At 39.8% G+C, this 26,649-nt stretch overlaps 2 protein-coding genes across 21 annotated transcripts in view; one reads left to right on the top strand and one right to left on the bottom strand.

Annotated features, from left to right (window-relative positions):
* Positions 1-12,628, bottom strand: part of obsl1b (obscurin like cytoskeletal adaptor 1b) — a 38,372-nt gene extending 25,744 nt beyond the window's left edge. For 8 of the 19 annotated variants that reach the window (XM_026143845.1, XM_026143849.1, XM_026143853.1 and 5 more), the window contains exons 1-11: positions 10,118-12,628; positions 8,504-8,552; positions 7,272-8,371; positions 4,301-4,570; positions 3,146-3,406; positions 2,729-3,040; positions 2,351-2,617; positions 1,760-2,035; positions 1,293-1,568; positions 780-1,055; positions 199-474 (exon numbers count right to left, since the gene is read on the bottom strand). In XM_026143845.1, coding sequence (XP_025999630.1) covers positions 199-474; positions 780-1,055; positions 1,293-1,568; positions 1,760-2,035; positions 2,351-2,617; positions 2,729-3,040; positions 3,146-3,406; positions 4,301-4,570; positions 7,272-8,286 — 3,229 coding nt within the window. In that variant the 5' untranslated portion in view covers positions 8,287-8,371; positions 8,504-8,552; positions 10,118-12,628. The remainder of the gene's footprint in view (positions 1-198; positions 475-779; positions 1,056-1,292; positions 1,569-1,759; positions 2,036-2,350; positions 2,618-2,728; positions 3,041-3,145; positions 3,407-4,300; positions 4,571-7,271; positions 8,372-8,503; positions 8,553-10,117) is intronic. The other 11 variants (XM_026143850.1, XM_026143859.1, XM_026143864.1 and 8 more) reach the window with 9 other exon arrangements.
* A 269-nt stretch (positions 12,629-12,897) lies between these two features.
* The window catches only part of col18a1a (collagen type XVIII alpha 1 chain a), a 78,394-nt gene continuing 64,642 nt past the window's right edge, over positions 12,898-26,649 (top strand). Inside the window, exons 1-2 of one of the 2 annotated variants that reach the window (XM_026143766.1) lie at positions 12,898-15,706; positions 15,791-15,864. In XM_026143766.1, the coding sequence (XP_025999551.1) occupies positions 15,702-15,706; positions 15,791-15,864 (79 nt within the window). In that variant the 5' untranslated portion in view covers positions 12,898-15,701. The remainder of the gene's footprint in view (positions 15,707-15,790; positions 15,865-26,649) is intronic. The other variant, XM_026143765.1, reaches the window with a different exon arrangement.

The following is a 26,649-nucleotide window of genomic DNA, read 5'->3' as shown; positions in this document are numbered from 1 at the left end:
ATGCATTTTCAAGGGTTATGCTTTTTTCATTTAGTCAGTACACATTGATTTTACCATGGACAGTTACAACTTCACACAAAGCACCACTTTAACACAGACACACAGAAACGCATATCATAATGTTAGTCATATCTAGTCTCCAGAAAGCTTTAGAATTAGATCCAAAAGTAAAACAATTTAATTGTAAAAACAAATCACCTTTAGCATCCACAGTGAAGTGGATAGTGTCATCAGAAGTTTCACAGCTGTATAGCCCTGAGTGCAAGAGCTCAGCAGATGGGATAATGAGTTTCCTTGATGTGCCATTACTCTGTATATCCCAACCATTCTGTGGGATGAGCTTTTTACCATCTTTATACCAGCAGGCAGGCACAGTAGAGTCTGCAACCTCACATTCCAGCTCCAAAGGTTTGCCCACTTCGAGTGACTTGGTTCTCTCAACATCAAAGATAGTAGAGTTCGTCACTGGTATAGCTAGCATTGGGAATGCAGGACAGCTAAATAAAATCAAGGCCATGGAAATGGATACCTTACAAAAATGTAACTGCTGAGCAGAAGATGAAAAGGGCTTTGGAGACTTATAATTCACAGAGAGCCGCAGGAGTCGCAAAACCAATGTATATAAATAGTAATCACCTAGTGAGTTAACTGCTCTTTAAAGTTATGTGCACGAAACACTCCTTCAAACCACATAGTAGAAGCAGGGATTATTAGTGGCATCTATGAAGAGGGGGGGTGGGGTTACAAAATGAACGCAAAGATAAGAAGCGTAAAGTCACCTTTGATCTCCACTTGAAACGCCACGGTATCATCCTGTGTGGTGCATCTGTACACACCAGAATGGCTCAGCTCTGCAGACTGAATAACTAATGTCCTTGTGTTGCCCACTGAGTGGATTTCTAATCCAGAGCTTGAAATGAGCTGTATTTCGTCCTTGTACCACAGCACATGGGCCTCGGGATCCGACACCACACACTGTAGCACAACGGGGCAGCCTGCTTCAATCGACTTGATCCTCATATCTTCAGGAATAGCTGAGAACTTCATAGGTGGAGCTATAGATATGTTTAGATTTGATGTCAACCTTAAATCAACCTCATGCCACTTAGATTATTTATCATAATCTATCTACTGACCACTTCTAACATGCTGTAATACACTGAAAAAAGGTAGCGCACACTTAAGCACTTCTAAGATGAAAGGCAACAGACAACATACAAGAATGTCATTAGAGTTAGTTGCTTTGCTGAGTAGGAGCTCGTTAATGTTTCACATCACTTAAAACAAATCACCTTTGATGTCCACATTGAAAGTGATGGTGTCATCCTTTGTCTTGCAGCAGTACAAGCCAGAGTGTGAAACTTCTGCTGAATGGATAATCAGATTCCTCATCAAGCCATCGGATATGATATCTATCCCACTTTGAGAATGGAGTTTTGACCCATCTTTGTACCAGTGCACCTGGGCAGATGGATCTGAAAGCTCACATTGTAAAACAATTGGGCAGCCTGTTTGGATGGTTTTGTTCCTCTCAGCATCTGGGAGTGCTGAAAACCTCACAGGTGGGGCTATGGATATTTAGATATTTTAATGGGTTGGTAAGTGGTAAAAAATAAATAAATCAGATGATTCAAAGGAAGACAGCATGCATTTTTTACATAAAAAAGATGTTTGGTACAAGTCACAATGAAGAGGGTTAGTCTCTGTAAAACAAAAAACAAAACAAAAAAACGCAATGTAAGAAACTTGTTCTACTCACCCTCTACTTCCACATTGAACCTGATGACATCATCAATGGCATCACAGCAGTAGACTCCTGAATGTGATAACTCTGCTGACTGGATGACAATTCGTCTCATGGTGCCCTCTGATTGGATATGAAGACCTTCCACAGATCTTAATTCCACCCCGTTCTTGTACCAGTGCACCAGAGCTGCAGGGTCTGATACCTCACAGTAGAGCACAATGGGATTCCCAATTTCTACAAATTTATTTCGATCCATCTCTGACAATGGGAAAAACTTGACAAGAGGAGCTGCAAATTTTAGAAAACACAAGGAAAACACTGAGTGTAATAAAAGGTATGTGTTCACAGGGATGGGTTTTTTGGGGTGAGACACTGACAGGTGTGCTTGCTCACATACAGCCCTCTACAATTGCAATTGGATGACTGCCTCTGGCGGGCTGTCCAAGTTCAGGTTTTAAGCAGAAGACTACATGGTGGCTCATTGGTAATTGTTTTCTTGTAATACAAAATCCATCAGAATGCATTTCTGCAGACATTTAAGGAAAGTAATACGCCACCCAGCCTACAAATTCATCTTCATTTTTCTAAATGTTCCAGACATACCTTGAATGTAAAGTGCTGCAGAATCACGGATGCCATAGGCAATGAATGTAATCTCAGCTCCATTATCTGTATCGCGTACTCCTCGAATGCGGAGAGATTGGTGTGCTCGTGACCGACGCATGGAATACCGCTCATCTTCCTGAAGCTGAGTCCCATTTAAGAACCATGTACCAATAACTGAAGCAGAAAGCTCAATAGAGAAGAGAGCGTCTTGCCCCTCTGGCACCAAGGCATCCTGTAAGGGAGCTTGTATTCTGGCCACAGGAACTGGAAAATAAAATTGTGTTTAATCATATAGCAAAAGTATCCTGTTGTGATTAATTGAGAAATACAGCAAGTGGTATTGATTTAGTGCAGTTGTAGTAAAATAAACATTACCTAAGTGGACAGTTTTAGGGAATTCAACATTATTGCTTTTCCCATATTTGTTGACGCTGCAAATACGAAAGCGGTAATCCGCCTCACATGGAACACTGTCACCAAGGATCTCCACAGAGGTTGCAGAATCAGTGGTCAGACACTGAAGCCATTCTTGCGAACCAGTGCCCACCTCTTGCCGTTCAAGCACATATCCAGAGGGAGGATTCTTTCGTGAATCCTGAGCAGGAACCCATGAGAGAAGAGCTGCATTAGCACGCTCTGTGTTGATCTGCACAGCCACTGGACAACTAGGTGGACAATGTCTGGCCGCTGAAACCAGAAAAAAGTCATCATGCACCAATGTTGCTTCGAAAATTGATCAAGTTTTGTGACAAATATTGTATCTAAGACACTGTAATTTTCAGAGGGCCCTACATTTCACTCTTAGCTGAGAGGAAGTCTTGGATCTGCCGACAAGGAAAGTCACGAGGCCAGAGTCTTGGGGCATTGTGTTGACGAAAACCAGGATGTGAGTTCGACCAAAGGATTTAATAATGGTCTGATGGGTTTCACGCAGCTCTAAGCCATCTTTGTACCAATGTATATCCATCTCCTCTTTTTCTACTTCAACACAAAAGGCAGCATTTTCACCTTCCAAGACATCCACTTTTCTTGGAAGCTTCCGCAAAATTGTGCCTGCAAAGAAACACCCAAGAGAATTAATACGACACTCACAGTGCAAGAATTCTTAATAGTTAGTAGCAAACATCCATCCATTTCCATAACTGCTTATCCAATTTAGGGTTGTTCACAGCTGTCACAGGTTCAGAACAGTTTGTCACTTTATATGTTAAACATGCAAATTTTGCAGCTGATCTCATCAAGAGGACAAAATCGTTTCCCAGTGCCTTCTTTGCAGGTCACAGTTTTTGATCTGGCACCAATAACGTTTGCTGTGTGCCTCAAATTCTACCTCAAAAAATGTTAGCTACTAAAGACCTGTGTCTGCAGGCATCTGTTTTTGTATTGCACTGCTTTTGTAAAGCACCTGGTTTAACTTGGTTACAAAACTAATGTTTAACACCTATGCATTCATTTTTGTGAAGATCTGTCCTTTGTAGTTTAGCCAGGACAGGTTTTTACTTTTTTACATGCTAAAGAGTCTTGATATTGCAAGTCACATAGGTGTTTTTTTTTTATTTTGAGATCTCCTTTAGAGACTCTGACAAGCTAGTCTGTGTTTCAACTGGAGGTGTCATGTGCACAGCCGAGGAAAAACAATGTTCTCTGAGGGCTTTTCTTTCTTCTTGCTGAGAATAATGAGCACTTTATTTTTTAATTTCACAGGATTTGTACTGAGAGTCAATGTTTTCACTGCAGGAACAACAAACCCTAAGGCAGTCCTACAAACAAATCTGAGATAATGTGTTTTCTGCAAATACTTTAAACCAGAAAAAACTGACAAACACACCACCTTCACCACCTAAAGAAATAGTAATTATATTGCTTAGTCTGCATATGAAATCGTTGCACATTTTTGCATTGTGTTATTTTTGAAATAGGATCCGATATAAAGTAGCTCTAATTTACCTTTTACAGCTACCTCTGCAATGCTTCTGCCCCCATCAGGCATCTCGCAGAGGTAAATCCCATCATCATCAACTCCGATGTCACGAATTGTCAGTCGTCGTTTCGTTCCCCACTCCTCCATTCCATATTTGGCCCCTGGTTGCAGTCGTCTATCCTCCAGATACCATGTGATGGGAACTGAGTCCTCTGGAACTTCACACTCGAGAACAGCCAAATCCCGCTCCCACACTTCAAGATCAATGAGAGGCTGCTTGAACCGCACAGGCGGCTCTGGGACCAAAGAAGTAGAAGAGCAACAGTTTGAGCCAATATGATATCTCTCATAGTGCTAAATGTAAAATATTCAAATTTTATTTGATCTATCCAATGAATTTAGTAATTCAATATAAATTCTTGAAGCGAGGTGATCTAGTAAAAGCTCAGACTACATGTGCCCTTGTAGTAAACACTGTAAATTGGAATATATTTGGCAGTAAATTCCAGATAAGCAAACAAGATGAGCAAAATCATGAGACAAGTGGCTTATTTAGCTGAGGAATGGGAAGGTCATTAACACACTGGGGTGTTAGATAGAGAATAAAGTGTTTGTAACTGACACCATCAGACAGTACCAGACAGTTGTAAACAAAAGAATGTGGACTGTATTTAGTGGCGTGTGTGTGCAAAGCTCATCATTACCTTATCTTACTAATGTTTTAACAAGGCCAGTTACACACGCAGCTATACAAACCATCTTCCATTTAAAATTTCTTCTTAGCCGCCACTAACCATTAACTCTATCTCAGTTCTATTTTTTCTCTCCAGCTGATACAGTACAATACTTGAGGTTGGACTTCTTTGGGCCATGTGAGAAATAAGATCCTCTTCCCGAAGATTTCAATCACATGGACACCGAGTCCTGGACCCTTCACAGGCTAAGTAACTTTGCAGACATCCTACCGCTGCGTAACTCTTCCTCAAGCTAATGAACATTGCCTGTTTAGGTATCACTTGGGTCCAGTTTCAGATCATTAATACATTTCCTTCAACTGCCAGTGTACCAGGGATGATCTGATTGCTGATTATTTGCAGGGGCAATATCTATCTCTCTCTCCCTATATATATATAAATACTTTTGCCATCCCTTTTTGGCCCTACCCCAGTATATGGTCTCAAAGTACCTCTTTATCTCACTGACATCATCCTAGCATCAAATGGATAGAAATTTGATCCAAGAACACCCCACTCTCTACTCCTCCATTACTCAGTAAAAAAGGCACCACAGGCTGTGGCTGAGATGCACAATATTGTCTTAAGCCACCCCTCAATTCTTTATATTTTGTTACAAAAATAGGTTTACTGATTTATTGACACATGTGCAAACATACATGGAAATGCAGTATACAAGACAACAGAACAGTGTGAAAAGCTTGAAAGTCAGTATTTGATATGATCACCTATATTCTTTAAGAAAGTCCAACCTTCAAGATTGCATGAACTCTTGCACAGCTCTCTAGTTTTCAGGAATAGTTCTCCAGGGATTTTGAAGAACATTCAAAACTCATCTTGTTACAAAGGAGTATTAGGTACTTGTTAAGAAAAAAAAAATTCATAAAGTTGAAATTTTGGGATTAACATCATAATTCTATTTCATGAAAAAAGTCAATTTCGAGGAAAAAGTTTAAATGTAGAGATTACCGTTGTTGTTTCAAGACAAGCTGCCATGGTTACTATACCCTTAGTATACCCACTAACCCTTAAGGTTCGTGAAACTGTATATCAGAATCTGTTTTAGTACAAAGCCAGGATATGATTTCTCTTTTAGCACATAAACACAGTGTGGTGATAAGTATAAGGAAGATATTGCAGAAAGTTGCATCTTTACAGACAGAAAAACACTCAAGCTTGAAAGAGTGGATTTGCACAAAATTAAATGGCTGGCAGTGGACAGATGCAAGTTTATCAGTGGTTACACCCTTGTGCAATAAGTGCACATAAGAGTGTGTGTCAGTGTATGTTATAGGTGTTGTATCACAAGACAGCTGATCAGTTTGTTTCACTAACTCATCTAAACAAGGCTTTTTGTAGAGGGTATAGCAAACGTGGCAGACTTTTTTCTCAAAGTTGCATATTGAGAAAAAAGTCAAAATACTATGGTAGTTTGAAAAAAGAGTTAATCTTGAAATTTAGACTTTATTATTAAAATGAGCAATGATATTTTTTTTCTTACCTTGTCCCTAATACTCAATCATATCTTTGGATGACTGCTTGCTATGTTATGTTCTTTGTCAAGATGATCCGACCCAACTTCAATAATGTTGAGATCCAGGCTCTGATGAGGCTGGATTTTGTCTTGTTTTTAAGGACATGACTTTCAGATAGTTTTTAGACCTGCTATTTATTCTTTTGTCCTCCACTTGTCCAGTTTCCTAATTTTTTTCAGGACACACTGCACACTATGTCAAGATATGACAAGTTTCCAGCTAATAACTCTTTGGAAATCACCTTATTGGTACACAAATACTATTTCATCACATTGTTAAACTGTGATATTTTTCACTTTTATAAAAATTTATAAAAGATTCAATTAAAGAAATTAGAGCAAAATATGTAAATTTTTGTGACATGTTGCTAGTACTAGTACTGCTAGACTGGTTCATCCCTTGAGTTAGCTGACTTTTTTTTTTGTTTGTTTTGTTTTTTGCTTGAATGAGACATAGGTCAGTGTTAAGTGGCTTAACAATCAAAAAAAAATGTGTTGTGAAAATGGCCAAGTACAAGGGGCCTGGTCTTAAAATGAGAGAAAGAAGAGAAAAGCTTTGAATAACCTTCAGAAATCCTGGAAAACTAGGTCACTTTAAAAATTACAACAACTTCTAGCTCCTTGTAAGCAATGGTGAAGTGAAGGGTGGCTCCAGACTGACACAGTACTGTACTTTTACATACTTTTTTACATAAATAAAAGTTGGCACTGAAAGTGATCTTGACTTACCCTTGACAGAAAGGTGTACAGCACTGAGGGTTTGCCCAGCAGTATTTGATGCAGCGCAAACATAAACTCCGTTATCCTTTTGCTTACAATAAAGAACTTTAAGTGTGAAGTAGCCTTCTCTGTCCTCATATAACAAATAACGCCTTCCAGACAGTATGAGTCTACCATCTTTCCTCCAAATTATTTCTGGTTTGGGTTTACCAGTCACAAAGCAGCGGAATTTGGCATGTTTGCCCTCTGTCACAGCAAACATTTTTACTTTTGTTGACTTGGTCATGCTGTAGTCTTTTAGGCGGTTTGGCAGTTGCCTGCCACTCCTTTGTTTTCCCTGATGGACTTTCCAGTGGCCATTTATGTAGCCGTTGCGATTTCCTTCTTCTTCATGTCCTGGACCTGCATCAACAAGCAACACAGCTCCTGCTAGCGCTTCCCCAAATTCATTTCTTGCCTTGCATGTGTATACACCACCATCAGGAGCACGGGTCTTAAAGATCTTGAGCTGGAACCATCCACCATCCTGGTAGCCTACACTGAAATGTGTGCTTTCAAATATTTCATTGAGTCTTCTACCGTCTTTTTCCCAGATAACCTCTGGCTTTGGGTTTCCCCAAAGCTTACAAGAGAAGACAGCATCTTCCCCACGACCGACACGAGTGGAGAGGGGCTTGATGAGGAATAGTGGCTTATTTTCCTCCCGCAGCTCCATCTCTTGCGCTTCACCTTCCACCTTCAGTGTGGCAGCTGCATAGGTTTCCCCAATGCTATTTTTTGCTTTGCATATGTACTGTCCACTATCCTCAGTTGTGACAGCTGAGATGATGAGATTGTAAACATTGCCATCCTCAAAGACCCTATATCGTCCTTGTGGGTCAATCTTTTCATTGCTTCGCTCCCAGATAACGGCAGGCCTTGGATCACCACCAATCTGACACTTAAGCACTGCATCAGTGCCGCTTTGTACCACTACAGGTCTCGGGTAGGCTAAGAAACGTGGCGCACCACCAAAGACATCCATTGTTGCTTCTTACTTAAGCAGTTTAGGAGAGCAGTAAGTGGCTATTCACTGGTGCAAGACCAACCTACTTCCACACTGCAGGTTTCTACAAGAAGAAACGAAAACAAATTTACTTTCAAAACAATCAGCTTAGGCATGCTGTATAACATTGAAAAATGAAAAGACTAGAGATTAAATTTGTTTTTCTAAATTATAAAGGTGACTCAGCCTTAAATACCTGTCTGTGGTATGTAATTATTCTTCCATTTTCCCATAGGAAATGAACCCTTTGGAATAGATTCAAACACACATTAAAGCACTCAGCCGCCTCCCACTTTAAGTGCATGCATTTCAGCACAAACTCATGGTATGATTATTAGGGATAATTTAATTAGTGCTGTCTGCATGAGAGAAAATCACATGTTAACAGTGAGAGCGGGACCAGCCTAGTTCGACTGCAATTGCAGCCACAACACATAGCCAGTACAGCTGGTGCTGTATTTCAATGGGAAAGTGCTTAATATAGTACAGCCTAAATAAAGACCTGTGAGGGAGTGTGTGTCAGGTATCACAAAGACAGCTCAGAAACCCGCGTGCTCACACAAACACCAGCCGAAATCACAGTATCCCCACCCAAGAGGCCTTGCTGTCAAAATATGGTGAGCCTCCTTCACACCTTTTGTTGGCAGCGCTGTTGGACAATACCTTCTTTAAATGTCACAGGTTTTTTTTTAATCGTAATCCTGAATCAGTATCGCTTAGCCAATCCTAGGAACCAGTTTTTATATAAAAGTTAGTAATAGTTCACGACAGCTTCAATTTTTAAATTGTATTTAATTTTATTGCTATAAAAATGTATTTAGTACTAAATACTAATATATTTATTGGAATATAAAATCTATAGAATATATTTATTTTTAAATATATTCTTGTCTGTGTGTGCTTTAGGACACGTCCTTAAGTGTTGAAACTAGGGACAGGAATGGAGAACATGTTTCAGTTGAGAACTGGTTGCAGTTTGTCAAATTGTTCAGGAATATTTTCCCTCGGGTTTATCAGTTTCTTTAATCACTGCTGACATGTTTTCCTGACAGTTCCACATTGCAAAACCATGAAGTCATGTTCATTGGACAGGAGTTTTTGCACACTTGAGTGACTTTCAACCTTCTCTGTACTCAAAAAAGGGAAAAAAAATCAAAGATAATTAAACAGTTAAGGTGACACTGATCATCTGTGTAGGCCTGCTCTTTTTTTTTACTCATATTCTACTTGTTTCCACAAATCAATGAAAATTTTGATCTTAAAAGGAGAATTGATCATGGCATTGTCATGGCTAAAATGTTATCACTATCCACCCGTAATTGCAACTTTGTGCCTATGGATCCATTTTTCAGTGTCAAGAAATCAAATCAAATCAAATTTTAAAAAAAAGGTTTTCAATGATAGATTTTACATAATTTTTATCATAATTACCATAAAATACTGTTGTTACTGATTTTGTAAACTTAGCCCACAGTTAACTGCTGCAAAACTGAATAATACTGTTTTATACTCTTTACCATTTTCCAAAAATAAAAAACTACAATATAAATAAATGATTTTAAACCCCTTGAATAACTGAAAACTGATGAAAAAGATGCACGTTTTCTTGGAACGGCTGAATAATTTCAGATGTTTACATTTCATACATTGCATAAAATTTCACGCAGACAGTTTAGAGATTGCATTATTAGTTAAATATTCCCTGTGGAGGTTTAAAGAGGAGATTAACCCCTGTGTTTACTTGTCTGATTTAATTGGAATGACCTCTGCCCCTTGTGAAGCTGTGCTGTGTACCCCTCACATGACCTACCTCCCTTCAGTCGCCAGGAACGACCGTCAACATACATTCCGCATTTGCAATCTCCGTCCGAGTTAAGAGGCCGCCCGTCTCCTGAAGGCTGAGTAATGTCCCAAGTTGACTTCAGATTCAGAAACATGCTACCACATGCTGTCCTCAAAGGTCCCAAGTTTTACGGCAGTACATTTTTCTTGACTTTTGTCCAGTAGAACAGGTAGAAAACGAAACATAAGCATCCACGGGAGCTTCCTGTTTAACTACAACAGAGCGGTCCCCCAATCTCTGTGTTGTTCAGGCCCTCGACACCCCAAGTGTCATTGTTCATGGAATACTGTTAAATGCTTTTGCAGCTGCTGCTGTCCCCTAAAAATACTGGCTGCCTCGATGACAGCAGTGAAGATAAGTAAGGCACTTCCACTCATTTGCCAGCAGGGGCTAAAGATAGTAAGGTGGCCAATGCAGGGCAAACTGCTTAGCTTACTTGAGGTTTTGCAATGTAAAGTCATTAAGAGAACAGCAAGCTTTTTAAGTTTTAATGTTTATCATCATTAAACTCCTCATATTAACCTTTTTCCTTTCAGATTACACTTTGTAAGGCACGAATTATTTGTTAATACGATTAAGTTGGCCTCATAAAGTTTCAGCTTTTAGTCTGTTGTTATTGTGCAATATGCAAACGACTCAAGGCAACAACCAGCCAATAGATAATAAAACCACCCATGTAATGTTGCTTAGGTCCGCCTCCTGCTACTAAGATAGTGGAGATTAACTGAGCCATAGACACAAGACCTCTGGGGGTGTCCTGTAATGTCTGGCACCTACATTGGTTGTAGGGTGGGGCCTTCCTCGATCTGGCTTCTCCTGGCACATCTCACAAATGCTTGCTCAGACTGGAGCTAATCTGGTCAAAGCCTTGGGCTCTTTGTTTTCTTCTTTGAGCTGTTCCTGAGAAGGTTTTGTGTTATATGGATAATCAACTGTTAGTGCAATTTAACCTGTCTGTTCTTCCATAGTAGCCAATAGCCTGTATTTGATCCTATACCTTGTGGTAAAAGCAGGCATTGTATGACATGCGTGCTGGAGTTTTTCAGCGTGTAAGGCTGTTCTGTGATTATGAGATCTCTCCTTAACGTGGGCTACAGTGTCCCTTCAGCTGTTTAGCTGCTCCACTGCTCACACTCCCTCCTTCCCAGATTTCAGCTGTTGGGAGTAATGTGATATAACTCAGACCTCTGAAACTAGTTATGAAACAATTTGCGCCCACGATTGAGTAACAGTTCAAATTAATACATTATAAAATGTAAAGGATATTTTGCACATCATGATTTAATTTAACATAAAAAATAGTGAAATGTCCAACATCAATAAAACTGTGAAGTAATGTTTTCTTACATACATAGCTCTAATGTTTGTTGTGTTTTAGCTTAAATCCTTTAAAGGTTGTGCATGGTGAGGACAGTTCCTGTATTGCAGACTCAGAAAATATACTAAATTGTTACTGGAATGGTAATGACAGATTACCTCTAATGTAATGCGGTTTTACTTTTGACAGAGGGTACTCCTTTGTCCCTTACAGAGACCAGTCTTCAGCTGGTGATGTCTTTTTTGTGCCTTAATGTAATGTTAAAAATATGTAATTTTAAAAAGGTGCAAAACTGGCTACCCATTATTTAAAATATAATGACAGGTAGATGGGCTCCCAGTTGTGTAGCATTTTTTGGTCTTTTACGTCTCACTGTGGAGTCACAGTGTGAACCTTTGCACCACCAAACTACCAGTATGCAACATGAATACAGAAGAAAACTGACTTTTTACCCAGTTTCTTGTTGGATGTGGCCTAAAACAGACAGTCTCCTGCTCCTTAAAGTTTAGACTTAAAATATAGAATCTTTTTAGCTACCAAAAGATACCTATGCTTTCCTTTAGGTGTAATAATTACCTTTGGGGGTGCCCAGAATGCCCCCTAGGAGGTGCCCAGAACAGATGAACACCTCTCACTCCTTTTGATGTGTCATTCCCCAGTTTCCAGAACATACGGCTGCAGATCTGTTGATTGACAAAATCAATCATCAACTTGCAGCCTAAGATGTCCTGGTGCCGTGTGCACTTATGAACTCCCTTATGTTCAAATAGGATGTATGTTATGGAGAAGCTGTGGTTAACATAGAAGTTCAACAACAAAATACTGCTTGGGTTCATATGAGCAGCCTATTCCACCCCTCCTGGTGACACCAACACACAAGCCCCTCCCAAACAATAAGGTGGCAAATCGCTGAGAGGGATGCTGAATGTGTAAGTAGCATAGAGATAGAAGCATAGTTCAGACTGCTTGATCATTTTATTATTTTATGTATAAGGCTTAATAAAAGAAACAAAACCCCAACAAAACAACTTGAAAAAAGCAAGTAATATTATTTATGATTGTTTTGTGGAAAAAGGACCACCCGTCTTTCCGTAAAGTGTTTCTAAAAGACAGCATTTAACAGATCATTTTGTGTTGTTTTCCCTTAACAGGAATATGAGGAGACACCCACAGAGCTGTGGACATGTCCAGACAGCAGCCTGAAGGTCTGCAGACTAATGCAGCAGATTTTAATAGTTGGTCTTACAGGGCTGAATCCAGTGCCTTTCCTGTGATTTCACGTTCACTTAATAACAAAACAATAAACAAAATAAAACAATAAATTAATGATTTAGTAAAAAAAAAAAAAAAAAAAAAAGACATGCATTTGTGCATCTTGCTACCTCTGCATATATTGGCAGCATTAACATGCATCAATAAACAGCGTGCTTTGGATCTTAAGCCTCATAAAATCTATGGGGATTTTTCAGATTGCAACAAAATATTTAATGATGCTGTTATTGTTCCTTCAGACCAAAGAACCTAGCAGAGACACAGACAGTGCAGTGTTGTGTTATATCACATTTAAATAATAAGCACAACACACCCAGCAGTGCAGTGCACAATAAAATGATAATGGACAACGTTCAAATGTTGCATTTGCAGGTTTTCAAAAGAAAACCAATTTCATCCTCTGCTGGTCATTTTGTGTAAGTGCAACATGACTCAACACAGCACACAACATACAAACCTTTCAAGGTAAAACCCGTGACATGTTAAGTCTGCCAATCCAAAGGCTAGGTCCCCAACTATCATGATTTTTAATATAACTCCGTTACGATTATTTTTTAATCTGTTAGAAGACTTACATAGCGATTTTTCAATCTATTGTTGGCTACAGTAAGGCCTACAGTGTTTGTGTATGTGTGAGTGTGTGCTTGTATCATTATTTACTGTAAAGTTGTTCACAGCTGAAGAACAATGATTGCACAGGGTGGATATTGCACAATCAAAGGAGACATACCCTTCAGTGTTCATTTTGTTTTCATACATACAGTTATTGTTTGTTATTTAATATTTTACCTACCCTGGGATATGTGCTGTTTTTAGTCTGTGTGCTTTGGCTTCCATTGTCCTGTGCTGCCTGTTTTTACATGTGTGTCCTAATCAGTGCTGAATGTTTTACGTCCACGTTGCTTAATTAATGACAAACTTTTAAATAAAAAGTAAGAGAAGGTATAAAAGTTCTCTCTTAAAAATACCAGTGTGTCTCATGATGAGTATGATGTTCTTCTTTTGTAAGCCAATTAAGCCAATCAATGAGCAACACTTCCACTTGTAATCCATCAATCTATACACCACTGCATATGAAGGCGAGTTCATGTGTGTGCAGTAAGAGCAGTAAATTTGTGTGTATATTTGCACATAATCATCTCACTTGTCCTGCAGTTTTGTTTTGCTCACATCGTACTGTTGATGTCTGATGCTTTCAAATGTAGCCTCTCAATAATACAATAACAGATATGGGACCAACTCAGATAATGTAAATGTACCGCTGATGCAATGTTTGAAGCCAGTATGAAGCAGGAATTATTATTTCTAAGTCTTAAATTCAGTGAAATTAAATTTCTTCTTATTTTTCCTCCCAAAACCTCCATCTTCATCAGGTAGGTCTCACCTTTTTATTATGTCTGTGTAAGATAAATTACGGTAAGCCCTCTGAAGCTACAAATGGTCATTATGTTGTCAGGTTTGTGCTTGTGAACCCACCACATCTCGAGAATATAGTGACAGTGCAAACTTATATGAATGACTGAAGGTTTTCCTGTGGAAATCAGAGGTTTACTCAGGTCATGCTGTAGTTCTTCACCCATTCACAGTCAGCTAATACCAACAGGTGGAGGACAACCAACAGCAACTTGGATTTGACTGGTGTGAGAGACAAGCTTTACTCAATAAATTAATGTAGAGCACATCTTATCTTTGTTTGGGACAATGTGGGGTGCTTTACTAATGCTGGGAAGGGGTCTGATATTAAATAAACAGACACACAAGTAATGCAGGTTAAAATGTAAGCGTCAGTGGAAGCTAAGGTTTACTTTTGTAGTCTTGCAGTACTATCATGGCTGTTCTGTCTGGCAATCATTACCAGGCTTTAATATGAATGCATCCACTGATCAGCACATAACTTTGGGGGTGCATGCTTCATGTGAGACTCGTGTTGGCTTCTGTAATCAAGAACAGTGTTTGTGCTCAGAAACATCCGGTCTCAGGGTGAAAAAGTAGTCCATTCGTTGGTTGTTTGAGTATAAAATTCTCCATTATCAGGCTTTTTAAAGCTCCTTCTATTCATCTCATAAGCCACAGTGAGAGCACTTACAGGGAGTAGAAAGAGAGATCATATTTCTGCCATATTAACTTCTCTTTGTTGGCTCCTTTTTAAATGCGGGATTTGATTTAAATCTGTTTTGTCCCACTCATCTGTTTTCACTCCCTTTGTGTTTATATGCTGCTAATTCATGTCATTAACTTTGATCTGATCTCATCTGTAGTTTGTTCTTTGTCCTGTTTATTGTTTGTGGCGTCTCTGATGCTCCTCTGGTGTCTCTCTTCCTTCAAGCCCCAAACAGCTGCATACATGGCTGATCCTCCCTGAGCCTGGATCTTCCTGAAGTCTTTTCCTGTTAAAAAGGAGTTCTTCCTCCCTTCTGATGCCTCTGCAAGGGGCATCTTGTGATTGTTGGGATGGTGTCTCTTATATTGAAGGGTGCTGACTTTATTGTAGAAAGCACCTTGTTTCAGAAAACTCTGTAGGGTCACATAAAGTGGGATAGTTGCTCACCTCACCTCAGCTGTGATGTGCTGTCTGCTCTCCTTTTAGTATCAAATGTGAGGAATATTTTAAATATGCGTTTTAGTTTTACTGCGAAATGAGAATTAAAGTAATAAAAAAAATAATGGTGACAATCCCCTCCAAACACTTTTATTGTTATTTAACATTTCCATAAGCATACAGTCGTCGAAGTGTGCGGTAGTTCCCTTTTAGGACCTGGCGGAAGTCCCTGATGTGGAGTCCTGCAGGTCTCTCCCTCCTCCTGTTTCCAGCAGAAGCGCTGCGTCCTCATCAGCTGTTCGGGCAGCGCGCAGCAGCGGTGTTCTGGACCGGGAAAGCTGAGCTCACTTTTTGCACCTTTCACCCCCCAAAAAACAGTCCATGTAGCTTCCCCATCAAGCCTGGTGAACGAAGAGCTGAAGATGAGGTACCGCTTTACGTTTTGATTGAAACTTTTTGTAAAGCTTTGGGCGAAGCGTTGAAGTTACAGTGAGTGTTGCTGCCTCCGCAGGTGTTCTTCGTTAGTGGAGCGCCTGGTCTGCTGCGCGCTTATTCTCGCCGGTCCGGTGGCATCGCAGTGGTCAGGTAAGAAATTATGCTGGAGACGAGAGTATCTGTGCTTTGGTGGCGCATGCACAGCAGAAATCATTAGTTCAGAGACTTTTGAGACAATCAGTGAATCACGTGATCTCCGTGCTTAATTAACATATACTCGCTGGGACAAAAATTCTTTTATCCACAATAAATTATATTTTTTTAATGCCTGCCTTACAGAAACGTCAGGGACACCTGCATGATACCTGCTGCTGTATGCTGAGAGTGATGTTAGCTCACTGTTTGGCTTGGGTGGCAATGTCTGATCTACAGAAAGTTTTTATGTGCCACTAACTGGTCCATTAGCGTTTCTGTGTGATGACACATTGCTGTGATTCCAAGATTAAACACAGAACATGAAGTGGCTCTGGGCCATTTAGATTTTTTTTCCAAGGCCAAGGTGTGCAGTGTTTCCTCAACACAGTTTCATTGTCTCTTTGTCCCTCTTGTGTCTTGCTCTGTGTCTGGTCCTTGTAGTGTTTTCATGTCAGTTGAAAAGAGGCTCTTTTTTATTTCTTTCACTCCTGTGTGTCCACCTCAGCAGAACTTGTATCCTTGTAGTCGTTACAGTGCCAAAGCAGCTGAACAGCATGAAAAGACAGTGGAGCATTTCTTCCTCTATGATGGTGCTAAAGGGCTGTAAGAGCCACACAATGAAAAAACTCACATATGTTCTTGAATTATTTATCTTTGAGAATCATGAATGTCCTACATTTAATTTGGTAAACGTTAAGTTGGAGAACTGTGTGGCTGTCAGATGATAGGGAGAGGAAACTGAGAGGCTGACAATTAATATTTGATCAGCACTGTAGGGTCTTTGAGGAACTATATGATGCCAAGATGACTGTAACTCTACATGTACCGCCTCTTAAAAGTAATGCAGCCCATTTAATAAAGGAGTTGGTTCCTTATGTCATTCACCTCCTTTTATTTCTCTCTTATTTTGCCATTCCTTAAATACTAATATGTAAAAATGTTCAAATAGTTAGTTGTGAGCAACGTGACATTTTCACATGAATGCTGTTCACCGGTCCGCCACTCTGTCTCAAGAGCAATGCTTCAGCAGCTTGCGACATGGTTGAATTAGGTTCATTCCCATTCCCCCGGCTGGGTCAGGAATCTCTATTGTCATGTGATCTTTGACATGCACCCAGCATGGTCTTGCCTAAGGGAAACGGGACAAGGTGGGGGGAAGGGGAACGGCTGCAAGGGAACACCCCACTGAGCCATTTAATGGCTGAATTAGATGCCACATTGAAAATCACAGCTGGCTTGGGGTTTTCTCCATTTTTGTGCACAAGCCTGATGGCCATGAGGACAGGACAGCCATGTGAAACAAAACATAATACATTCAAAATACAATACAGAACAGACATATTTGATGAATATGAATTGTAATTTACAAGCTTTTTGATCAAAATTGCTCATGTTTAAAGTTTTTCTGGAGACTAACTGACGGTCATAATCTTACTCCCTACACGTTGATGCTCTTGTTGTAGGCATATATGGTGGAAAAGCATAGCTTATGCAGAGCACCCAAACATCTGTTGATGTGTCAAGTAATGTACAGCTGCAGTATTTGAAGGGAAACATCTGCTTCGAGACTCAGAGATTCAGAATCAGAATTTTTCCTTTTTTGTTGCTTTGGAAAAAAATTGAGTTTGGTTTATTTTAAAAATACAAAATGTTTTTCTTTTGGTTTAAATACTTATTTTAGGCATTGGCATTGCAGGTGAACCAGTAACAAAGTTTAGGGGAAATGTGCAAAAACTTGAAGAAAAAGAACAAATGTAGATGGCACCGATTCAGATATATGCACAGGGAAACCATAAGAAGGTAAATTTGCTGTAAGCAGCAGACACAACCTATTCTAAATGGAAAGCAACAAACCCTTCAAGAATTAAAGTTAGGTTGTCTTACGTGGGTGGCTGTTGGATTGGTGCCTCTGTTAGGATCAGTGTAACTCTTAAATGAAATAAATGGGGCGACTGTGCACAGATTCAGTTGACTCAGTGAACCTTGTGATGTCTAATCCCTGGATTTTCTAGTCAGTAAACCTGCTTATGCACAATCAACATCTCTGGAAGTGTCTCATAAGCACGAGGTTCGGAGGTTTCTTCTAGCATTTGTTTTGCTACATTGTGTTAACCGCCAGCGTTTAGACAGTTAATTAAACCTCTGCTAAGTAGGTTTATGTCTGTGGAAAGTGTGTGTGGGTTGGACTCTGTGTAAACACACATTTGTGTGTGACGTTGTTGGTGGGAATCATTCAGGAGGTAGAGAGGATATCTGGATTTCTGCCTTGGTCTGCTCTTTCTCCAGCAGTTTCAAAAGAGACACAGGTGATTGGCACCTGCATTTTATGGTATCTGCCCTTGCATATACCAGTATGTCTTTTAGTCATGTTTGCCAGCCATTCTAATTCAAGTTGGGTCTAAGTTTGCTACTGGTAATGGGTTCGAAAATTTGCATACTCCAGTAATAAGCCAAATCCGAACACTCCCCGCCCCCATGAAACTTTCTAAACGCAGTTATTTCAACAAGAACCGCGTGCCTCTTACGACTCATGTTAACACTGCACATTTGTCAGAGACCTGCATATAAAAAAGAAAAGCTTGTCTACATTAGAAACACATTTCCCAAGTAGCCTGAAGAGGAAATTTACATTCGGTGTCGTTTACTTTAAAGTCGGTATGTTTTTGTAAGAAAACCACGGTGGTCACATCCTGCTTTGAAAGCTTAATCTAACCCATCTGGATCATAAAGTGAATCTGGAAGAGTTGTATATCTACATCTACCCTAGACACCCGAAAGCTCGGCAAAGTTTAAGAATCACTCCTGCATGACAAAGAACACTGTTTGAATTAGGTGTGTGGTCACACAAGAAAGGAAGAATGACTGGCCTTCCTTTGTTTTTCATGTAGTTTGGGATCTACTGCGTAGATCATCTTTTTGGATGCATGTAGACCGTTTCACCTCACCCTTATATCCTCCTTTAGCCACATTTTCTTCTATTTTGATTATAGTTTCAACACAAAGAAAAGGCTGCTGCATGCAGGTTAACCCGGCTTATGCATGCACAAAATGGATTTATGAATCAATTCTGGCTATACCAGAAGCAGCACCGAAACTGGAGTCTAAGCGTAAACAAGATGTTGCATTTGAATGACAAAACGAAAGGGAGCAAATTCATTAAATGCTCACCTTTTATGTCTTTAAGTTGTCTTTGTGACATTGAAAGCGTTGTATTAGACACTTACATTTTAGGAAACAGTTTATGGATCAAACTTTATATTTGCAGCATTTTGATGGTTTTAGGTTAAATTTCAAATAACTGAAAAAAATCAAATCTGTTTTAATTATGTTGACAAACATTTCCTGGCATTTAAAGGCCTTTGGTCAGTGTTGCCTCACTATTTGCAGCGTCCCCCTGTTATCTTGCTTTTGAGGACAGGGCATCCTTTTGAATGTTGCTCACAGCTGTTATTTGTTATTTTATGTTCTCCTACCACTTGGTGTTTCAGGTGCACTCAGCTGTTGTCTCATGCTGTTCCTGATGTCAAAATGCTGGGTTGACTGTGGCAAAATACAGAGGAACACCATAATTACTGCTTATGTTGCAACAGAAGAGGATTTGTCGGGCCACTTGCTCTGTACGCCCAACTATCTCCCGCAATAATGGCACACTGAGTGCCCTCTTACCACTTAGCATCTCTTTCCTGTTTGTGGTGAAAACCCTCACGTCATTGCTGGTCTCCCCGAGCTGTAATCCACGTAAAATCTAAAGTGTGAAGGTACGGAAATTACAGGAGACTACAGCATATGCATGTTTTGGTTTTTTTTTAATTAAAGGTGTGAGCATAGTTAAGTTGCTGGTTGATGCAGAAGAAGAAGACACAAGTGCAGCTCAGTTCTTGAGAGTTCTTGAAGAATTCATCCAAGAATTCATCCAGCAGTCAAAGCAAAATAACCCAGTACCTTTTTTGTTATTATACATGGAAGAATTGGCAGAATAATCTGAATTTAAGCCGTTTTTACACATGCACTGCAGTCCTCAACCTCTCCAGGACTCGCTTGACAGAGGATGCGAGAAGTCCAATGCCGCCAGATCACACATTAGCCAGTTTTTTCAATCTTTGTCATGTTGGATTGCTCCAGTGTGCGATTTACACAGCCAATAATCCACTTCATTAACTGTGAGTGGGCATCATGTGTGCCGCTTCCTTCATGTTCCTTCCAGACAGATTTTCTGCCTAAACCTAGGATTGTATTTCCAGTAGTGTAAACTCATTTGAAGTGGACTATTTACTGACGTGTCTTATGTTTGAAAAATTGTTCAAAGTTTGCTTTAGACACGCATGTAATCACGAATTGAAGCGCTTCATATGGAAAGTGAAAGTGTTCTTTAAAGGCAGACGTGTCCCTTGTTGCAGATTTTGATGTTTTTTGTGTGTATGGCAATAATGACTTTGTAATATCAGTTTTTGTATACTTTTGTTTGCTCAGTAAAATAAACACTGTTGAATAGGCTGCTGCCTGATTGTTCAGGACCAGTGTTGGTCAAGTTACTTGAAAAAGTAATCAGTAACTAATTACTGATTACTTCCCCAAAAAAGTAATCCCATTACTTTACTGATTACTTATTTTCAAAAGTAATTAATTAATTAAATAAATAATTAATTACTTAGTTACTTAGTTACTTTTTAAAAACACGATTTACAACCTGAAGAGGTGATAAAGCGATATATCTTTCAGCCCAATTCTACTTTTTCTACATAATCCATCATACAAAATGTAATCAAATGGAAAAGTATCTTCTTTTTAACTTGTTTTATCAGTTTTAATCTTTTAACTTTATGCATCAAGCAAAAATTTAATTATATGCAACATTCTCTGAGTTGAATAAATTAGTTTAACATTTAAACCTATTTTCTGCACATTCCAGCACATAAAATAAAATATTTTTGTGTTTACACTCAGTCTTTCAAATACATGCAAGTAAAACACTAATGTTTTTGTCACTTTTTATGGAATCAAACTCAAAGTAAGGTCAGTACTTCCACGCCTTAAACGCTGCACGCTCATACTCTCTCCTGCACTCGATATATTATCCATTGTTGATCTGCACACAGCTGATGTCACGAACGTCGCACTTGCTTACGTCACTGTCGTGAGACATTCTCGCAAAAAAATCACGGTTTTAGTAGCGCAGTAACGCAGCGTTCCTACGGGAAAGTAACGGTAATCTAATTACAGTTTTTGTAATAGTAATCCCTTACTTTACTCGTTACTTGAAAAAGTAATCAGATTACAGTGCCCATCTCTGTTCAGGACACTCCTGCAAAAGAGATTTCTGAAGATTGACAATTTCTTGGTTAAAAGTTAAAAGTTTTAGTCAATAAAAAAAACCTAAGTGACAAATATCTAAATCATGGAGTATTCAGCTCTAGAAGACATTAACTTTGTAACAGTGTATAGACTGGAGCATGTTCCCAAGCCTCTTGAAGAAGGGTGAACACAGCTCATAGTGGCAGTGTTGTAGTTTTAGACACCCAAACGAAACTTGCAAAAGCCGCTGAGCTCCTTTAGAAAGCATTACATTTTCATCAGGGCTCACTTTCAGTTTATCAGCACTGCTGGCTCTCGTTTGGATGAAAACTGGTTTCCATGGCCACCAGGTGCAGATTTTTCCACCACAAAGCCGTATTTGGCTGTAGCAGGGGAAACTGGATCTATCTACTGGCACTTTGTCCCAGTCTCCAGCTTTAGGTAGTGTTCACTTGTCCTCACTGACAGCCTGTTGAACACAGAGGCATGAAACTAGAGACCCCCACTCCACCCATTTACATTCTCTTGTCCTAAGAAATCGAAGCCGTGGGCTTTTCACTCTCCACAATCTATGACTGGTTCAGAGGGACCATATAGACTGCTTTATGTCTTTAGTTATGATGTGATCTTCTTACACTATTTAGAAGGTACTTTGGAGATTTCAATCTGAAATTAGCTTATTTTAACTGTCAGATGTGAGCACTGTTAACACAGGCACCAGCTACCACCCAATGTGTTTTAAAAAAAAAAAAAATGAATGAATAGACCATTCAGCATTTCACGAGGCCCCTCTCAGGAATGCCATTGTGCGTTTTGAACCTCATGTTGCCGTTATATCCCTCTTTTTGCGCTCTCCACGTCGTCTTATCTTCTGATTGACTCTCATGATGTAGAGACTGCTTTTCAAGGCATCCTTGAATTCCACTCATTCACCCGTCCCTCAAGAATCTGCTGTGTCTGTAGGCACTTCTCTTTTTACCCTGTCACAAATCTCACGTGGGGGTGTGGGCTGAAGAGAATCCCTTGGGAGAGGGAGATTACCATCAAACCGAGAGATCTTCTCACAAAAGAGGGATTTGCCGAGTCCTATAGCTCGATCCTTTACTTTCCTATGTGTTTGCCGGAAGTAGGACTTTGAGCAAGGTATGAGATTTGATGACCTATCCTTACTGTACCTGCCAGAAACCAAGAGGTGAGGTTTCCAGGTGCACTTGGTTTGAATTAATAAGATAGAAAAAGAATTACAGGAACAAATTAACTGACAACTGAAATCAGCCATTGACTCTACTGCTGTTTTGTGGACAGCCCGACCTTAAAAATGCATCAGTTTGCTCTGAAGGTGACTTCCTTTCATCATCAACTTTGGAAAGCATCCAGTATCCAATCCTTTTCCATTCATGTCATTGCTTATCACTACAGTGAGATGGAGGACTTACGGTCTTGTTTGATGATGTGCTAAGCCTAGACTTTTACAAAGTGAATGCCTCAGCTGCTCATAACTTGGAAGCTGCTAATTGTTGTGTGAATCATAAGCTCGCGGATAATAAAGGATGCCCTCCATTCACTCTGTGGTTGTTACGGACCAGGTGGCACAGCGCCATCCATTAATAAGAGACTTAGAGAGGAGGAACATAGGCCAACCATGGGGATGTTAAATATTTAGAGGTCCAGTGAAAGATTTGCAGGGTTATTTGTTTGCTGAGACAGCCTGGAAGGTCTGCAGTCAAATTCTCTTCCACACTGACCACCTCATTGGCTGAAACATCCATTGAGACTCTGCGCTGGAGTCAACTGAGCCCTTTTGTTTCACAGCTCATGTTTATAGCCTTGTTATTTAGGCTTGCTAAGTAGTTGTGGTCATGTAAAGTCCTTGTAACCTTAAGTTTCCTTTTGCATCCTGTCTTACCAAGACAAGAACAAGGTAAGAATGCAGTGGTGGACTAAATTTACCTCCCTTTGGAACATCTTGCTATCTTGTTTTAAACTCTAAATTAATGAATGGTTTGCGCAGCAACTGTTTCAGTCGTTCATTTCATATGAATGTCTGTTTCAATCTCCTCAAAGACCCTGTAATTTCATACAGATCTGACTCTCACAGTTCAAGTATGTTCAATATATTCAACCCAACCTAAAACTGACCCCCTCTCAGATGTACATCTTGGATAGAACTGCTAATGCACTACAGTGCTTACAAAAGGGTAAATCTTCTAAATCCAGTGTGTAGTTTACCTTGTGTTTTTATTAAAATACATGCATTTTCTAATGATAGGTCTTATATTGCCAAGCAGTTTCATGTGAAGTGACAAAAACAATTATTTTCACAGCCTGTTTGGGTCACTTCATAACACAAGAATGAGATCAGCTTTCAAATATCTAGTCCCTCATGTCACCTTCAAGTCACCCCTATCACATCATTTCTACTCCAGTTGAGTGTGCTGTAGAAATGCATACTCTCTGCACCTGTGTGAGAGGAAGTAATCAAGTCTGTATTTGGCAGTTAAACGTGACCCGACTGTATCCGCATGATACGGTCCAGGCCCTTGAACAGGCCTGTGTTCGCCTTAGGCTTTGGCTAGTTTTGTGCTGGTTTTCAACCAGTCTCTTATTGCCTCCCTTCTTTTCTTTCCCTGTGTGAAAGTCAGACAGCATGTTAAGGTCACTGTTCTATGAATGCCCTCAGGTAAGAGTAACTGTGTTGTTGTTGTTGTTTTGGGTTTGGCATACCGTACATAGATGGGACCTGTGGAAAGTGGCTGTATTAAATTCTGCAGTCTGTGTTTATTTTTGATGTTTATCTGGTCATTTGTTGGTCTGTGTTCAGCCCTGAAAATAAATGTTTCCTGTTACTCCTCTGAAAAGCTTGTGGAGCAGAGTCAAAGTTTACTTTGGAATACCAGTAATATCTACTATCATTTTTCAAGTCCTCTTTGTGGGGATATTTGTTCCTACCTTGTTGGTTCACAAAGTTCACTTGTTTTAAACCAGGTTGGTGCACCAGCTCAAACAAAGTAAAATCCTAGTCATGTGTATTTTAACATGCCTTTGCTTAGCTTAAGCTGTAGTACAGGAAAACCTGTGGACTTTTTGTGCTAAGTGGCTGGTGGGGGGACAATCAATGCTGGCACCCTAGTCTCCAGTCTGGCTTGCACTAATTGAGAGCTCTGATATTGTCTTGTGGATGAAAGGCCTCTTTGTACCACTTATTTCTCTTCATCTACTGTATCCCCAGGCCTCTGATATAGCTATAGGCATAAAGTCCAGCCACTGTCTCTGTTCATTACAGGGGATTAAAGTGTCAGTTGAAGGTGGAGTATAAGCTGGCCAACATAATTCACTGACAGACATTTGAAGGTGTTGCCTGGTAAGCTAAATGTTTATGCCCTTCCAAGAGGGTTTAATAATATATGTGATTCTCATCTGGGGCTGTTGTCTTGGTCAATATTTTGATATCAAACATTGTTGTTTATTGTTTAAAGCATTATGCATTTACTGAACTAAAAAAAAATCTTTAGCTTTAAATATATAAATAAACTGGAAAAAAGGAGGCGGAGGAGCTGGGAAATGGGCACTTGGTGTGTTGGACCCAACGTCGCAGGTGTTTTTGACCATGAAGTTTGGCCTGCAGTGCCTGCTGTGGGAGATCTGTGGGGACAGAATCGACCGGAGAGAGGCTGTAATGGCAGCAGACTTGTACACCTTGAGTGACCTGAGCCAGATAGCCAGAGGGAGATTGATGGAAATCCACAACTGACAGCAAACCACCATTTTGGTTGCACTCTACTGAAACAAACTGCAAGACAGTGCGATCTTGAGGCGAAGGCAGCTGCCTAGGCTGCAGAACAGCTTTTATTTCCTAAATAAGTCCCTCACTGACCAAAAGGTCTCTTGGCATCATCTCGGTTTAAGCTGAACTCAGTATTGAGTAAGTTCTGAGTTTTATGGAAGAATCAAAGTGCACTGCTATAAAGGAAAAGGCTTCCTTGATTTCATGACAATTAAGGAAAATTAAGGATTAAAATCAATCTTTGGGCTCCAGTTAAAGTCGGTGTTTCATTTACTTACTTACTGTATGTCTGCATTAGCCAGTGAAGGGCAAATATGAAGGGAATGATATCAATTTCTTCTCTTTGTGACAAAAATCGAGCGTTTTAGCCTCCTTGGATTTACTCTCAAAGCGTTGATCTGCATTGACATGTTCTTGAAAAGCTGTACAAAGCTGAAACTCAACACTTGAGTTAGGCCTAGCAGGCTCAAAGAACCAGAAAAGAACAAAGGGACGGCACCGGCCAACAGAATGAGCTAACAGTTAATTCCTTACACGACTGAGCTAGTGCAGAAACAAGAACTGTGTGTGCATTCTTTCCACTTGAAGCCCATGACTTCTGCAGAGGATGCTGTTTACTCGTGCATTCAGAAAGAACAACAGGAATGGAAAGAGATTCATCTTTGGCGCATACTGAACGCTGAAAGGTTGTGCACATGCATCTGCACCTTTGCCAGCATTTTTAGCTGCTCAGTAAATCACAGACCTGTGTAGGCAGGTAGAAATGTTGCATTCATGGTGAATACCGTTTGTGTGAGGGAGTATTTGAAATGGCACGATGCGATTAAAGCCTTCAAATGGGGAAAAAAACGTACTGAAGCTGAAAGAAAAACTTTTCTTTATAATTCAGAGTTTTAAAGGTTGAAGTCAAATCTGAACCACATAGATTTTTAAGCTTGTTGCACTGAATAGACTCTAATCTGGGAATACTCAAAATGACCAAAAGGGGTGAAAACCTGAGGTTTTAATTAAAAATGGTCTCAAAATGACACTTTATAATCTTGGTTACATGTAAGACACCATACAAGTTCTCTGACATACTGTGATCTAAAGTTTTGCTAGGTAATACTGTACAAATGACTGAAAATCTGAGAGCCTCAAACACTGAAGCACTCCTAGCTATGGATGATTCCTGATCTCTCTGGCCAAACCTTTTCATGTCTTAAATAATTACAATGCAAGATTAAAATCAAGCAGGCAAACACTGTCTGCTGTTCTCTTATTTAAGAGTACAACATTTGAATATTGTTTGAACAATCATTTCCTAGACACATGCCTGGACATATTCCTTTCAGTTCATAGCCACTGATCCAGACTTCTCTGTTGGGTGTTTGATCTTTCGGAGTCTTAAGTGTGTCAGGCTGATGAAAACGAACCTGCTCCTGCCAAAACCTTGACGTGTCAGTGTTTGTTGAGCAGATGTTAGGGTTTTAAAACACTGTTGTTGTGCAGCTTACAGTATTGTTATGGTTTACTTGTGTAATGAAGGAAGTGAAAAAACTTGAATTTTGTGTTTGGGAGCAGTTGCTAGATGGTCGGTCAATAAGTTGCCCTTTGTGACTGACAGGAGAATCTTAAGAATGTCGATAGCCTGGGAAATTTGTCAGTGGACAGTCTGAACACTA

Source organism: Astatotilapia calliptera, chromosome 16 (assembly GCF_900246225.1).
Source record: "Astatotilapia calliptera chromosome 16, fAstCal1.2, whole genome shotgun sequence".
Classification (NCBI taxonomy): Eukaryota; Metazoa; Chordata; class Actinopteri; order Cichliformes; family Cichlidae; genus Astatotilapia; species Astatotilapia calliptera.
The sequence above is the reverse complement of the archived record's forward strand: the minus strand, read 5'-3'. Positions and strand labels throughout refer to the sequence as shown.